Source organism: Vicugna pacos, chromosome 5, assembly GCF_048564905.1.
Source record: "Vicugna pacos chromosome 5, VicPac4, whole genome shotgun sequence".
Lineage (NCBI taxonomy): Eukaryota > Metazoa > Chordata > Mammalia > Artiodactyla > Camelidae > Vicugna > Vicugna pacos.
Window position 1 is genome coordinate 37,054,932 of NC_132991.1, and position 17,097 is coordinate 37,072,028.

Genomic DNA, 17,097 nt, shown 5'->3' on the forward strand with positions numbered 1-17,097 from the left:
AAATCATTTGATGCTTGAGGTCCACAAAAGCACTTTATGTGTTGTTACCATTTTGGGTGAAGGGACAATGCTGACAAGAAATACATTTTTAATGTAAGATTTTCCTATCGTGATTTTCTCATTAATTTGAATTACCCCAAATCTGAGGATCACACAGAACAAAAAAGGGCACAGAAGAAAACACGCAACTTTGAAACTCATGGAGTATGTATGAAAATTAGAAACCCTCACAGTTTATGCATATTTCTATATCAAATAGATCACTAAGTTTAGCAACAGGGGTAGATATTTAAAAGAAGGTATTTCATTTGTCCCAATTTTTCCCTAGTTATGTTTGCTCTCCTTAATTTCTGTGCTACTGTTCTGTGTCATTGCTGTTCATTAGCGCATATTACTGTTTTGTAGAATACTGAATGTATTTACTTTATCTGAAGCATATAGATTTCACTTAACTGATGATCATAAACTTTCTTTCATTCACTCTGTGATTCTTGGACTTCATCTTCCCCAAGAAGCACTGGCATTTGCTCTAACTTTGGCTCTTTGGGTTACGCATAAAGTTAACGACTTACTTTTAAAATGTGTTCTTCGGCTTCGGCTTGCTTTCTGGCCCCTCCAACACCTGGTGATGCTGTTAGCCCCAGTATCTGAGGTAAGGGAATCACTGGTTTGTTTTCTTTTTCGAGTTCCTTGTTTTTCAATTTCTGTTTCAAATAACGCCTCATGATGTTATTATAGACTTCTTCTTTGTTGGTGTGATGGCATTCATCAATGATGATGAGGGAAAAGTCTTAAAAGAAAATCATCATGGTTTATTTGGCCACACTGGCAACGTACAGTGAAAAAAGTCCCTTTAAGCTAGTAAATGGAGCTGCCATGGGGATGTCTTTTCTTGGGCAGAATACTGGCAGGAGCGTCCTTCACTTTTTAAGGGGAAATGCAACTATCCTAGCCACCTGTAAATACGGAAGTTTATATATTCTAATCATGAAACTGTCCCGGTTAGAGATCATCCCCATTTAACAAATGAGTTTCTCAAAGTTCATAGACCTGAAAAGTGTTATGGGATGAATTTAAACCATGACTTACTCCCCAAAACTCTCAGGATTATACTTTGTTCTTTAATAAAATACTTACTTTTAGGTTTGTGAATTTTACTTTTATTCTAGCAAATGAAAACACTACAGAGGAATAATTTTACCTTTTTTAACATTGCATTTAATTATTATGATTATATATACTTCTTTCCCTTCCTCCTTCCTACCTTTTCTTCCCATCCCCCACAAAATAGAAAGGACTGTATTTATTCTATGGAGAAGAAGGCATATCTAACAGGATGTATTAGCATACAAAAAGAACTTGTCAAAACTTAGAAATAAAAGTAAATGGAAAGTCCAGGAAGTGTTTGATTTAATAATATTCCTGTACAGAACAAAATGATTTTATTAAAAACTAGCAACTTTTTGTTTGCTTCCTCAAAGAAGGCTTTCAATAAAAACTTAAGCAATAGAAAACAGTTTAAACCAAAATGAACTTTTAAATCAATATTTCAAAATTATTTAATTAACACAACCTCTGTTACTACCATTCATATTACTACTAATTCTTTTTCCAGAAACAAACATTTCAACCAACCTGACAACTGCACACCAGCATCTTCTCCTTCTTCTGAGTTTACAAGGGCATTTTCAAGGATTTGAGCTGTACTGATAATAACATCACAAGACTTGACAACTTTTGGAAATGATATTTTCAATTGGGTGTCACCACTTAATCCAATAACATGATACCATTTCTTCAAAAATGGTTCAAACTCCTTGCGGAAGAGCTGTTCAACTAATGGTACCTTGAAAAATGCCAAAGTTAAAATGAGAGAGAGAGAGAGAAAGAGCATTGTCAGACAAAAGGAGTACTGATCAAAGGCCTACCAGGGTCAAGCATTAACAGGGGTGTTTACATTATCAGTTGATTAAGCGTAACAGCCTATCCATCATTCCATTCATTCATCTGTCAATAAACATTTATTGACTGTCTATTAGGTGTAGACATTGTGTCTGGGACACAAAGAAGTTTAAGATATGGTTGACAACTTTCAAGATCTCATTCTAGCTGAGCATAAGGACCAAGACTAAACAAAACAAAACAGATTATCACAACACAATGTGATAATCACCCATGAAAACACATAGAAAGTGACAGTAAAAGGGAAGAAGCAACTGACTGCTCAAAAGAAGGGTTTAGAAGGAATTTTAATCTTGTAAACCATGGGTCAGTGAAGAGATAAATTGAAACTAAGGCTGAATTTGTAGAACAGGGTCAGGCTATAAAGGGCTATGAACACCAAGCAAAGTATTTTAAATTTAGTATAACAGTCCACAGGACTCCTGTGAGTTGTGTTGTGGAGTAGATTTATTCCTCTGTTTGTCTGGGGGTCAGGCCAGAGGCACCCTGCCTGGAGACCTGGAGGGAACAGAGAACCAAAAGTGAGGGGTGAGACACTGCCTAGGAGAATGGATGGAGGCGAAGGGATGGACAGCTGGACTAGCTTTGATGGCCGAGAGGAAACAACAGCAAACAGTCTTGGCAAAAGAAGAGAAAACTCTTTCGGAGGTGTTGGCGAGCGAGAGTGCGTTGGCACTGAGATGACTCTACCTGATTGGTGATTCATGGTATCTTCACATTGGCCAAGAGGTGAAAATGTAAATCTTCATGAAGACCCTGACCTGCAAGACCATCACCCTGGGGGTGAAATCCAGCAATATCATGGAGAATATAAATTAAGGCTAAGATCCAGAATAAACAAGGCATTCCCCCTTGGCCAGCAGAGGCTCATCTTCACAGGCAAGCGGCTGGAAGATGGTCTCACTCTTTCTGACTACAACCTCCAGAAAGAGATGCCCCCACACCTAGTCCTCTGAGGGGTGCTGTCGGTTCTTGTCTTGCATTCACAACGCCCAGTGATGGCATTATGCTGCACTCTAGTCATCTGCCCCAATTTATGCTCAGAAATTACCAGCTTTGGTAATAGCTCCACCTGTTCAAAGTGGTAATAAAGGTTTTGTTGCATGGTAGGAAAGAAAAAGAGCTGATTCTCAGTACGTTGTAGTGTCTGCTGAAGGTGGCTGGGTTGACATCACCAGCCATTCAGGGTAGCTCCTGTATTAGGGGAAAAGAAAAACCAGGCCATCTTGAAGATTATATTTTAGAAGAATTTATATAATGGAAGCCCAGGTGTGCACAGTGTGGCAAATAGAGAGTTGGCAGGAAGGAAGGAATAGTTTCAGGGACAAACAACAAGAAATGTGCATTATATTCCTCATAATGTTAATTACCTGATAATGTGATCAGTGGTTATCTTTCCACAAAAAGGTATGTGCTATGCTTTTTTTTTTTTTAACTTGAGGTGAGCTTCACTTATGTGAAAAATAAGGACTGGCTGACCCTCCTGGCTAGAGAACAATGCATGAAGAACACTGCTGTGTATTATTATTTAGTAGAAATGGTAAAGGCTTCTAAGAGTGAATGTGGAGGGAAGAAGAGGTTAAATGGAGTCTAGGGATTTAAAATCAATAACCAAGTTTGGTGAGTAAAACATAACACAGGGTAGAAAGAATAGAAAGAGAAACTTTCAGTTAGTGGGGTTTTTCCCCCCAAAGTGAAGTCTCTGTCTACCTGCCAAAAAACTAATTGAGAGATTTTGCAAATACAGACTCTGAGCCCCATCCAAGAACTACTGAATCTAGGGACTGACCATCTCTGGGGACAGAGTCCTGAAGCTCGAGCTTTTATGAAGTTTCCATTATGATATTATAGTCTTTTCAAAATTTGAGAACCATAGCTCTTCTCTTTCTTCCACAAAGTCATTTCTGCTTCAGTGTTTCACAACTAATTTTTCCATTCTACCTATACAAGAGAGAGGAAATAATCGAAGAAGGAAGTCAGCAAAAAAGATTCTGAGGAAGAGAAGGAAAATGAAACTCAGGGGAAAGAGACAGCATGCCCCAGGGGAAAGGGAGCTCTGGAAACCAGGCCATCTTGAAACATTCCAGCTTCTTGCTTGCTGTGTGACCTTGGACAAGTTACTTAATGATCTCAATGTTCACATTAATAAAGTCAAGAAAATATTAACTTGTGGTGGTGGAATTGTTAAAAACATAAAATTAAATAGAGTTTGACATATTGCCAGTACTTGGAAAACTTCCCTGATATGTCACCTTCCTTTTATTCTAGCAGGAAACCTCAGCTCTGCCGCTTATTGGCTGCATGTTCCTGATGTGCCAATTAAAACCTCAGAAACTAAGTTTCCCATTGGCAAAATGGAAAATATACGGAAATACAGTTACTTCAAAGAGTATCCATGTGGTTTCAATGAGATAACATAAAGTGCAATACAATATTCATTATTATATTATTAATACACACTTCTTATTTCCTAGACTGTAGATTTTAGTGTGGACAGGATCTGCATTTGATTTGTCTTTAAATAACCACATGCTGCCAAATTACTGAAGAATATCTATACTAGAGTGACATAGAAACCTGAGATTCTGCCCATAAAGGTGATTCAAGACCTTCTAAAGAAGTAGCATCTTCTGGACTATACAACAAAAAGATGTCACAGGAGGTAGCAGGTGTTGGAAATCCTGATACTCCCTTTGGGTGGCGATGACTTCCTACTGAAGGACACAGGGAGAGCCAGATGCAAGTCTGACACGGCTAACTGAGAGGTGTGTGGTCCTCTTGGAGCCTTTTCCTGAGATGTGACAGAGCGCCTGCCAAGACTAATCAAACCCAGCAGCTACCCACTTCTGCTGAATCATATGGGGCTGCATCACAGCGCCTGAAGGGACCTGGGAGTTATCTCTCGTGATGCTGAAGCCCTAGATAGGAAATAGAAAGTCTGGGAACACAGGTGGTGTTTTCATTTCTCCCTGCATTTGAAGGCAATAACTTTGGAAAGGATGGAGTGGGGGGGATGAAAGTAAATGGTGTTAGGGAACAGGATTTCTCCTTCCTAGATCAAGGGTTATAACACCTGGACGTTGGGCCAAATACAGAATACAGGCTATATTGACCTACTGGGTCAGAGATTTCCTGACTCAATCAAACAGAATTAAAGCCAAATCTACTTTAAAATTCAAAGAAATGGGTTATAAAATAAATAATTATGACATAAATGTAAGACGTAGTGAAGGGATTTCTGGAAATTCTTAGGGGAAAACAACAGGGATGAGGATCAGGAATGAGACCCACGTCCTTAAATGCCTACACAACAATGCAGGGAATATGAGTAATTAATGTGGACAATTTAGCATTTAAACATGGCTGCAAATGTGGGTTTGTAAGAATCACCTAGATCCAATGGGATGAAAGATTCGCGACTACAACCAGCACTAAGAGGATAAGGAGTTATTATAAAAAGGAAGGTGCATTAGATGCATACAAAAACATGAAACCTGGAAAGATCTATCAATATGGATGATTTGAGGAAATAAACCAAAGTATTGCATTTAGGCTCAAAAATTAACTGCACAGAGATATCTTGAGAGATCTGGCTTAACAGATTTTCAAATGAAAAGGAGCTGAGGCTTCTTGAGTTATGGAAAGCTCCAGAGGAATCTGTGGGCGCCAGCACTGGTGACAAAGGAAACCCACTCATGGCCCAAGTGTCACATCGTATCTTTCCCACACTCTGCACTAAGACTACATCTACAGTATTTTGTCCAACCCTGGATGCTGTGTTTTAACAGGTCTTAGATAATGTTTGGAAGAGTATGCGCTCTCAGATGATGAAAAGTCTGGAAGTCTTGTTACATGAAGAACACGTAAAGGAAATGGAAATATTTATCCCAGGGAACTAAAAGAAAATTCACTTTGGAGTCACATGAGGCTTGCTGCTGTCTCTCTGTGAAGGGCTGTCATAAGGCAGAAGAATTAAGACTTAACTTGCTCTGTGTAAGAGGAAAGAACTCTAACCATGAGTGTGGTTCCAGAGAAACAGATTCTGGTGAACACAGGCAGGGCTTTCCCACAGCGTCCGTTGTTCAAAGAATGAACTGAGCTGTCTTATTAGAAAGGGGACCTCCTCGATGCTAGAAGTTACTCAGCAGAGGTGAGAGAACCACTCAGCAATGAATGAAAACTGGATCTTGAAGTTCTCTTTCAACTCTAACAGTCTATGATGCTATGACCTGATCAGGGAAGTGAAGGAAGTTGATCAATCAAAAATAACTTCTAGGTTTTGAGGCTACATGCTTTTGAGGAGATGATATAACCAACAGAGAGACAGATAAATCAAGGAGAAGAGCCTTTAGGAGAGCAGATGGTAGGAATGAGTTTAAGGAAATGGCAGAATGTTCAAATGGTATTAAGAGTATCAGCTTAAGTCGTTTCCAATCCAGTTAATTTTGTTCTTTTCTCTTAAGACCTTGCTCACTGGTTAAGAAATTCCACTTCCTTAGTTATAAAGGTGAAGAGGAAGGGATGGAAGAAAGAATTAATATTTGCTAAGTCACTCTGAGGCTTTAGCTAGATTATCTCATTTAAACTTTTGATTGCTGTATAGGGCAGTATTATTTTATTCACTTTACAGATGAGGAAACTAAAATGAGGTTAGTAAGTGATCTGTCTAAGATCAAATTACCAGTGGGTAGAGATAGCATTCACACCTAGATTTCTTTTATTCCAAAAGATAATAACCTTAATAAAGGAAATATATGAAAAGCTATGAAAAAATTGTAATATATCACTATTAGCACACACACAAAACTGTTCTAACAATGGACACAAGTACAAAGGCACAGTCTTCAGGCTTAGCAGGTACATACGAAGTGCATCTGGAGCTACATGACAGAGACCAGCAAGATCATGGATTCTGAGTATGCTTCTTTAGTACTGAAAGCAGGTTGCAACTAAAACTTTCCGTATAATAGAAATAAAAAAAAATATAAGAAAGTTACATAGTCTACTACTCTATTTTCTATAAAGGAACACATGAGAACCTAAGTAATGGAAAAAAAAAAGACTGTTTCTGGTCATGGAAAAGTGTACTCAATTTTACTCCATAAAGCAGTAAAGATTAATAACTCCCATTTACAAATTTACAAATTAATAAACTCTGATTTATCTGAATAAAGCTCAATGAACTAGATTTCATTGAAAACAAAGAAGGCACAACTGTTTATGAAGATAGGCTTCAAATATCCTAAGATATGAATATTAAAGAAAACCTCAGTTGCACTGAATGATATATATTTATATATATATATATAATATGTGAAAATTATTTATCTGTTTAACTTGATATAAATCAGCCAAATATTCACTTAACTTTCTCTTTATTCTCAAATCAAATGATATATATTCTGAATAAAGAGTTCTTGTGACTTTTGACTACGGGTCAATGGTTAAAGATACTCTAGAACACAATGTTCCATCCTAGATTCCAGTGATATTTTGAGGTCATTTATGTTCACATGCAATGATAGCTTAAATTAGTTCCAGTCCATCTTAATGGGTAAATCTGGGTAAATATACTCTTTACACATCAGTTACAACTATTTGGTTTAATGTTCTGGTTTAACTGAAAAAAAAAATCTATTTTAAAGGCTAATAACTTAGATATTACATATAACTGGAAAAACAAAGATTTAAAATAACCTATTTTGAAATTTTTCCTAATTAAAATAGATCTGTGCCATCCATTGTTACAAATGTCACTATACGAGTGCTTCAGAAAATAATAAAATGGGAATAAATGCTCTACTATGTGCTGTTTGAATACCTTATTGACAAGGACTATAACTCTTCCAGGTTCTGATGCTTTTTTCTTCTTGTCCAAGTGATCCTTGGTGACGTAAACGGCCACTCTGGTTTTCCCACTCCCTGTAGGGAGGCATATGATGATATTCTTTCCCTCCAAGGCTGGCTGGGCCACTTCCAGTTGGTAAGGCCTGAGATGCAGCTCTGGCTCAGGGGATGCTCTTTCTGCCCCAGTCTCTTCATCTAAAGCAGGTTAAGAGGAAGAAAAATAAGCAACAAAAAAGCTAAGGCTAGGAAGCCTGAAACTGAACACAGGCCCCTTGTGGCTTAAATTCCCTTTCATGTGTGGTCCAAACCAGCCCATTTCCTATTTACTGTACCAAATGAGTGTCAGCCCTGCATTTGCAGGATATAACCCAAGTTATAAGCGGCCAACGGGATGAGGGTGGAGAGGGAATAAATTAACAGGATGGAAGATGGGGAGGGGGCAACGTGCAGGAATCTTTTCACAGCGTGGGCAAAGCCAAGGGGAAATGACAGAAAAGGCCGTGGTGCAGGGTTGGCAGTTTACGGTTCTCAATGCAGCCAACTCGCCATGTCTTTGCGGAGCGGTTCCACACCACTTGTTTCTCTTAGCCCTTCCACCACCAAGTCCAGAGCAGCTGGGAAAGTAGGAATTATGCTCTGTGGTCCCCTCACTTTTTATTGCAAAGAAATATTACAGCCAATGCTACTTTCCTTCATTTGAAAAACTTGACCTGACAAACCCAACACCAAAAAGCATATCTATCTGTCTGTCTGTCTATCTATCTCAAATATCTAAAAATGTCCACAAAATCCTAGTTTTGCCATTTAAGGCAACCAGATTAGACAGAAGCGATAGGGAAGAGGGGAAACTCTCCCGTGCCAGCCTTTAATCTGTAGGTTTGCATTGAAAGAGGAACAACAGTTTTGTTGGTTTAAATGGAATTGTGACTAATTTTGCCATTTAGTTTTGAATATGATTTTTATCACTTCCTTATCCTTCCTTATGTATGTCTCCACGCATTCATAGTTCCCTGAAACTCAAATCACAGTATATTAAAAATATTTCCAATTAACATATATTTTGAAATTTAAAATAGTGATAAAATAATTACTAACATACATTAATTTTATAAACATTAGAATAAAATTATTATAACATATCTTGGTTTAAAAATATTTTGTTTAGAAGTGACTATATTTACCCATATTAGCCAGGGGAAAAGAGATCTAAAGATGTATAACTTATCATGTGGAATGCAGTAAAATAAATATTAGATCAATTTAAAAGCCCATCTTATGCTTTATGTAATCACAAAAGAAAATGAAATGACAGCACTTATCAGTATTTCATTACACATGAAGTAAGCTTTCTCTTATCAACGACTGCAATAAAACTAAACTAACATAATCCCATTAGCTTCAAAAAAGTTGCTGATTGTGCCATTTCAGCAACTGGATGACTCTATTTAACTGGGTTTTAACTTGTTGTGATAGCACTATCTGATCAGGTAGGAAAATTCACACCAAATACCACTTAGTAAGGGTCACCTACTAGCCCGGCAGGAAATTTGCCTTCTTTACGGCTGAGTGAACACAGATGCAATACATGTATGTTATCACTGGCTCATCTGCTGATTCATTTACTATGATTATCAGGAAAAACTCATTCAAGACCACCAGCATTTAAAAACACATATTGCCAAGTTTTCGTTCCATGCTTGTTTTGAACTCCACAGCAATTACAACAATTCATCTTCTATTATATTTATGTAAGATTCAAACTGGAGAAAGAATATCATTATTTCTCTGATAAGTGGCTTTCATAGATGATCAAAATCCTAAAATTTCACTTATATTATGAACATTTTTCACCTAACTTTTCCAAAAGAGCCAGAATATTTGCAAAGGAAGATGTATTTTAAATCGTGTTTAACACCAAGATCCAGGAACTTACTTTTGCTGAATTGCTGTTTGATGTAGAAAATTTACTAAAAGATATTAGCAAGTTCTTTTTGTTTAATTTCACTGTAGGAATATTTTTTGCACAGAGATTTTAAAAGGTAATAAAATTTGGCTCCCCTCATAAGAGTTGTATGCACTTTATTAATAATCATTTTTCCCTTTTTTTTTTGCTTATTAGTATATCCTTGGGTAAGAAAAATTAAAAAGAGAAACTGAGCAATTTTCTCTCTTTTATAGGAATTTAAAGTGAAATCGCATGAGTAAAACATCAATATCACTTATGCATATTAGATATTTGTTGTACGAATACATTTAAGAAGAGTTAAGACATTAAAAGGGCTATTGTTTATTTTAGATATAGTAGTTAGTACCACATATTGTATGGACAGGGAACTATATTCAATACCTTGTAATTGCCTCTAATGAAAAAGAATATGAACAGGAATATATACGTATAACTGAATCACTATGCTGTATGCCAGAAATTAACACAGTATTATAAACTGACTGTGCTTCAATTCAAAAAAAGGTCTATTGTGTTCAAAATTTAATTCTAGAGTCAAATTCATGATGCTTACTGTTACTTATCTAGTCACGCACCACTAACTCATTCTGAAGTAAACATTTACTGGGTGTCTACTACATGCCAGGTACTCCCAAGAACGCAGTCCTTATTTTCGAGGGTTTCAGAGGCCAGGGCACTCTACTGTGGCCACTGAGAATATCTGGCAACTAGTTAGATAGCTGAATATATTCCATGTTTTTGAGTCAAGTCTAGGAAACTTGATGGGTAACCTCAAGTTTAAAAGAGAGGCACAGAGTGAATATGGAAAAAATTAGAGTTGGATTCATGGTGAGAACAGCATCCAAAGAAAAAGAGCTGGGTGAGTGCTAAATATTCAGCCTGATTCTTGCCTTATCACATCCTCTGACATAGGGATGGGAGAACACATCCACACAAGCAATGAAAAGAGAATTTTCTCTTCTCTGTCACCAGAAGGGGAGAATTGGGCTGATGTCAAGGAGCCAGGAGCCAATTTCCCTTATAAAAGAAATGTTTGGGTTTTGTTTGTTTGTTGTTTGTTTCTTTTTGGCTCTCTTTGAAAAGCAAAATCAATTAAATGCAATAACAAAAATGGTGTTTAAAATATGCACAGGCTTTGAATAACATCGTGCCCTCCTCTACAACAAATATTGATTGAAAACCTTAAAATTACACTATACCACATAAATGGTCAAAAAAATGAAATCAAATAGGGCTTAAATAATAACATTCTATTGGAACTACACCATGTGGCAAATTTCATTCTCACATTGATTTTGACAGCTGAGCTATTCTTGGAAAGAAAAGGTCTGTCACTGCATGTGTTTGAAATCGACAAAGTATTCCTTTACCTATATAGTATGTAACCTCAGAAAAATACACCATTCAAGCTGGATAAATATTAATAGATATTACCTCGAAATAGTAAAGAAACACTTTCTACATATTAGGTCAACATTCATTGCCAAAAATATTGCCAATTTGTGAGAAGCAGTATATCCTTTTGAGAATGAGAAACAAAAAACCAAAAAAAGCCTCCCATAGTATAATTAGAATATTTAAAATACTACTAATTGTGTTTTACTATGGCATAACAATACTTCCACAAAGGAACATAATGTCATGGTATTGGGTCACATCCATGATCCTTATGGCCCATTAGGTAACCTCTGAAGGTGGACAAAGGACTTGTGGAATAAAGTCCTTTTGATGTCAGCCTCAGAGGCTAAAACATGATCCCGAACACTCTGGTGCTTTCAGTGATTCAATATGTGTTTAACAATTTGCAATTTATCTAAACCTTTTTTTGAATTGATTTCTACTTCAGCCTATGTCATGCACCTGAGGGAAAGGAACTTCTTAGTTTAAATTTTATAATTTCAGAATTTTGCTACCCACCTCACAATTTTATACCCACTAGTCTTTGTTTCTAAGCACCGACCATTTAGGACTTCAAAGAGAGCCCTTTAAATCTGTTCGTCTTCAAATGTATTTGCCTTTGAAAACGTATTTGCTTTTTAAAAGTAGGTTGCATTCAGCTTTATCTCGTCTTTCATGCCAGGCTGAAGACTGAAAATCAGTAAATAGTTACACTTGCTAACAGCTCTAAACAGACAAAATGCTCTGCACATAGAGAATATCCATTAAATATTTATTAAACGAATGAATATTGTTGAAAAGCCCTTACTTAGACAAATAATAATTAGGATGAGGTCCAGAAGCTTAAAGAAACCAAACCATAAAGATGTTAAATATTAGCTAGAGTATATTTTGAGTTCTAGCATCAATAGTATTTAATAAAAATGTTAATTATTAAATTTAACAATTGTATAACAAGCATAGAAAAAACAAATACAGTCTGCAGAAATGTGCACACGGCAAGAACTTAATAACATTGACAAATTGAACAGAAAATTAGTTAACTCTTTTTCATTAACGTTAAAGTTATGACTGACATTTGGTGAACTGGGCTTCCTCAAACCAACTTGTTCTAAGCGATTCAGGAGTGTTACTAAGAGAAAAAGGACATTCAAATAAAAGAGTGGCACATTCAAACTGGGAAAGCTTTCAGGGCAGGTGACCATCTTTACATAAATTGTTTTGCCCCTCTAGGCCTAGTGTACATGTAAAAGTCTATCATTCTTCTGACAACGCAGGGTAATCTGAAGTGCACAGGTCAAAGTGTTTTCTACAACTCAATCACAAAATGAGTGAAGAATAAAGTAATTTGTTTCTCAATTTGCCCTTTGCTGCTGCTTCTTAGCCGGCCATATTGCAAAACATTGTTTTCTGTTTGTACGAATTTGATTATTTTAATTATAAAATATTTCAAACATGCCAACAAATATTAGAAAGGTATGTAACAGACATCCAAGGACCCATTGCCCATTGTTAAAAGATGCTAACATTTTAGCTCATAATAATGGAAAAAATGCACATTCAAAGAAGGAAGAAAGACCCGGAAACGATCAGACTGACAAGAGTTAGGAAATCTGATAAGACGAGGTCTTGCTGAAGTGTGGGGCTTGGGAAGAGGCACTCTTAGTGACTGCTGGTGGGATAGTCAACTGATACGAAGAGTGATTTGGGAAACACCCAGTAAATTTCTCATTTAGTGATGAAAACATTTTGCAGACTCAAAGAGAGATTCATACAAATTGAAACTCTTTTAACTACATGTGTAAATTCTAGTTCTTGCTTGAAGAGGGACTCATTATATGCCGTTATCTACAGAGTCATACTCATCTTATTGATAGTATTTTTTATTTACAATGTATTTTAATTAAAAAAGGAAGGGGTTGAGAATAAATGTACAAAATTGAACACATAATTTAAAAGCAGTCAGATTCATTGAAACAGATCGCATAAATAAAATATATTACATGATTCTATGGAATCATAGACCATATGCCAGACCAAAAAGATATGTACTGGGTCAGAATCAGAAAGCTTGATTCTAAGACTTTTTGTGAGTTGTACTTTTAAAGAAAATGAATGGCAAAGTTCCAAAACTACTTCAACTGTAGAAAAGAATTGCTTTAATTGCATAAATACATTAGGGAGGGTATGAACAGCCCCCACGCTTTCCACTATATGGTGTCTTATTTCACACTTTTTAAGGTTTACACAACAGTTAGGCAGTACCTGAATCACTTCCCATGGTGCCTGAATCACTGCCCATGTTGCTGTTATGTCCAAGACTTTCATCTAAGCAGCTGACACTTCCTTCTGCCAAACTTGTGTCTGATTCTGCAAAGGAAAACATTTTAAAATATTTTTAAAATATTTCTGAGAATAAACGTATTTTAACTGCACACCTCTACAGCACACAGTACATACAGTTCAATGCAAGTGGAGAAGGCACACCCAGACAATTGGGAATAAAAGGTAAGAGTTTTTGGCAAGCAACATTTAAAAACTCTTCTCTGGATGAGCAGCTGTCCGGGGGTGAATCGAATACATGTTATCTACCTACATAAAGTACCAATAGCAGAGCTCAGGCACATTTGCAAGGATTTGTGATTTCTGTCATCCCCTTATGTGTAAATTCTGCCCAAAAAAGAAGGTCTAGGCTTGATAATGTCATTTAGACAAAAAGTATTATACAGAAACCACTGAGTCATTTTCATGTAAAATGGTAGAGGAGTAATAAATTATAGAAAAATTATAATGAATGAAGTACATGGTTCTACTGATGGGTTATGAGAACAGCAGTTCAGTGATAAACATAAGTTTAAAATCTCACAAAGAATTTACTCCAAAAGAATACCATGAAAGCCAGGCATTGCAGTGGCACTAGAAGCTTATGTGAGGTTGGAGATACTTCTTTTTTTCTTTCCTATGATTAAACTAAGCTTCCATCAAAGAGTTACAATTAATATGAGTGGCAAGGGTACATCTTCACTTATTAATCCTGATTTTTCTCTTTTCAGTACTCAGTACTGATTCCTTTTGAAAACTTTTCCCTCAAGGGAAGACCTCCTTCCTTACAAGTTTATTTCCAAGGATTTACGCAGTCCCATCCGCAAGGATTAGAACTATTGTTCAACTGGTAAAAATAAATGAAAGTTGGTTACGGATGTTGAGTTTGGAGTCAGAAAGACTTGTGAAATTCGCTGTTGGCGATGCTCTGAGACTTCCTTCCTTCCCCTTATTTAAAATGGGGCTGGTAGAGGTCTAAACTATGAGGTAAAAAATATGCTACAAGGATTTATTGTACAACACAAGGAATATGGCCAATATTTTATAATTACTACAAGTGGAGTATAATCTTTACACATTGTGAATCACTGTATCGGACACCTGTAACATGTAATATTGTACAACAATTACACTTCAGTTAAAAATAATATATAAAATAAAAAATAAAATGGGGCTAGCACAACTAACCCCACAGGATTTGATAGCCATTAAATGATAGTAGATACAAGTTCTTTGCAGTGCAGTTAAACTACTAGTGATTGGAAAATGGAATAAAATTCAAGTAGTTGGTGGATTACTAGGGCAAGAGTGTCATTTAATAATGTTTTTACAATGAATAATATTTCATAATATTTATACTTGTTAGATGATCATTACTTCATGCTCAAGCTCCCAAATGCACTAAATAGATTATACTAAGGCAGGCTTAAGTTGTATAAAACTAGTCTGAGTGTCACATATTTAAGCTAGAAATGGAATGAGTGAAAAATAGACTCACAGTGTGGTATTGATAAAACTTCTCTGGAAAGGGACAATATACAACTCCTTAAAACTACCAGTATCTTCTTTTCTTTTAACTGGCTATTTCCTTTTTTAAGTCAGGTGTGTTGAGGTATAATTTACACACTTTTTAGTAAAAATCACTCTTTTTAGATGTATAGTTTGATGAATTTAACAAACACAGTTTTGTAACCCACATCACAGCCAAGATTTTTCTATCACCTCAAAATCCATTCAAGTCTCTTTATTGTCACGTTCTTCCTGCTGTCCCCTGGCAGTCAGTTGTTTGGTTTCTGTCCCTATAATTTTGCCTTTTTCAGAATGTCTTATTAATGAATTCATGCAAAATGTAGCCTTAATGTTTGGCCTTGTTAACTTAGCATACGATGTTCGAGATGCATCCATGTTGTTTGTGTCAGCAATTTGCTCCTTTTTATTACCGACTAGTATTCCATTGAGCATCTGTGACATCTGTGACAGCTCCCTTCCTACTTGGATAAGCCTATTTAGCTTGGGAAATAGAAGAGAATTACAGCTACTACCAATTAAATATGTAAGATAGCGTCCTTAAAAATTAAACGAAAGCTGGTAAGACATTTGTAAAAAAACTCTCAATGGACTTGCACACTGTTTAAGTACATTAGCACAACACAAATACATCATGTGAAAATAGTGAGCTCATCAGCTGTCGTAGATGAGTTCTGAAACTCAGGCTGCGGAATCCCTTATGATCACACGGGAAAACCTGTATGTCTCACTGAGAGATTTTAAATATGGCACTTTGCAATTCCCTGAGGTATGCCTTGTTAGAAGCTCAGAGGCGAGTGTGGCATAGAACTGTCAAGCAGAAGACTGTTTTGGGCAGATGTACTGATGAAAAGAGAATATGAGTTGTAAGGAAGAGGCAAGGTGTAAAATGAGACGGGGAAAATGTCACTGCAAGGATGATTCTAGATCTAGAAAGATAGACCGATATTTCTGAGGCAAAAAAAAGTGAATTTTGACATGCTTTTCACTTGTTGTTTTAAATGTAGTATTGAGAATGGATAACAATGCCAAAAATACTGAAAAATACAAATACTATCTAAAATCTAACACCGTCTTTTAAGTCTCCCACTAAGTATGACACAAACAGAAATAATATTTGATTTTCATTTCATTTTCTAATCACTGGCAGTTAAACCATTATCTTTAACCTTCTCCAAGCATAGGTAAAGTCAAGATTTTCCCCCAGCTTTGTTCTAACATACATGAGGTTTGGAGGAGCTACTTAACGCAATATGCGTGAATAATTTATGAACATTAAAGAAAGTTGCTACAAAAAAGGATATTATTAATTAAGTTCATTATCTGGATTATTTTGAGTTAAAAACAAATCTGCAATATGTTGGGGGATACTAAGCTCAGTGTTTTCCAGATGTAATGTAAATTATATTTTACGCTCTCAACGTCCTATGTGGTAGATATCACCTCAATTTCATAGGTGAGAAACCAAGTCTCAGACAGGTTAAATGATTTACCCAGATCACACAGCTAAAAAGGGGCAAAGCTGGAAGTCTTATTTTCTGAATCCAAGTCCAGTATTCCAGTGCTTCTGCCCAACGCCAAGCACGCCTCATGATCTGTTGTGAAACTTTGTAAACAAGCAGTAATACTGTCCGTAGTGTTGAGTGAAATGAAAGTTTTTTTTTAATAAGCATATGGACATTTTCACTGTAATGTCAAATTTTCTATCAATCTTAAAGCAGCTTATCTTTCCAGGAAAAAAAAAAGTTAGAGAGTACTTTATTTTGCTAACATTTTTTATTTCACTGATAGACTTTCATTTACTTTACTTTTAAACATCCACACTTAACTTTAAAGCTTTTTCCTGCACACAAGTAAAAGAGGAACACTTCTGTCCTTGCTAGATAAAATTAATTGCAATAATTCTGTTAGCAATCATTATGAAAATGAAAGTGACTATGTAGAGGTCTATTTCTTTGTCATTTTAAGGATATATAAATCTCTAGTTTCTCAACACAAAAGTAGTTTTGTTTCCTTGGTGGCAAATTCTTAGGCATTTGATATTTTTTTTGATTTCATAGAAAAGAAGTACTAGA

At 36.1% G+C, this 17,097-nt stretch overlaps 1 protein-coding gene across 1 annotated transcript in view; it reads right to left on the minus strand.

Annotated features, from left to right (window-relative positions):
* IFIH1 (interferon induced with helicase C domain 1) overlaps nucleotides 1–17,097 on the minus strand; it is a 50,607-nt gene that overhangs the window by 12,544 nt on the left and 20,966 nt on the right. Inside the window, exons 4-7 of the mRNA XM_006196223.4 lie at nucleotides 13,439–13,543; nucleotides 7,784–8,004; nucleotides 1,636–1,846; nucleotides 573–790 (exon numbers count right to left, since the gene is read on the minus strand). Coding sequence (XP_006196285.2) covers nucleotides 573–790; nucleotides 1,636–1,846; nucleotides 7,784–8,004; nucleotides 13,439–13,543 — 755 coding nt within the window. The remainder of the gene's footprint in view (nucleotides 1–572; nucleotides 791–1,635; nucleotides 1,847–7,783; nucleotides 8,005–13,438; nucleotides 13,544–17,097) is intronic.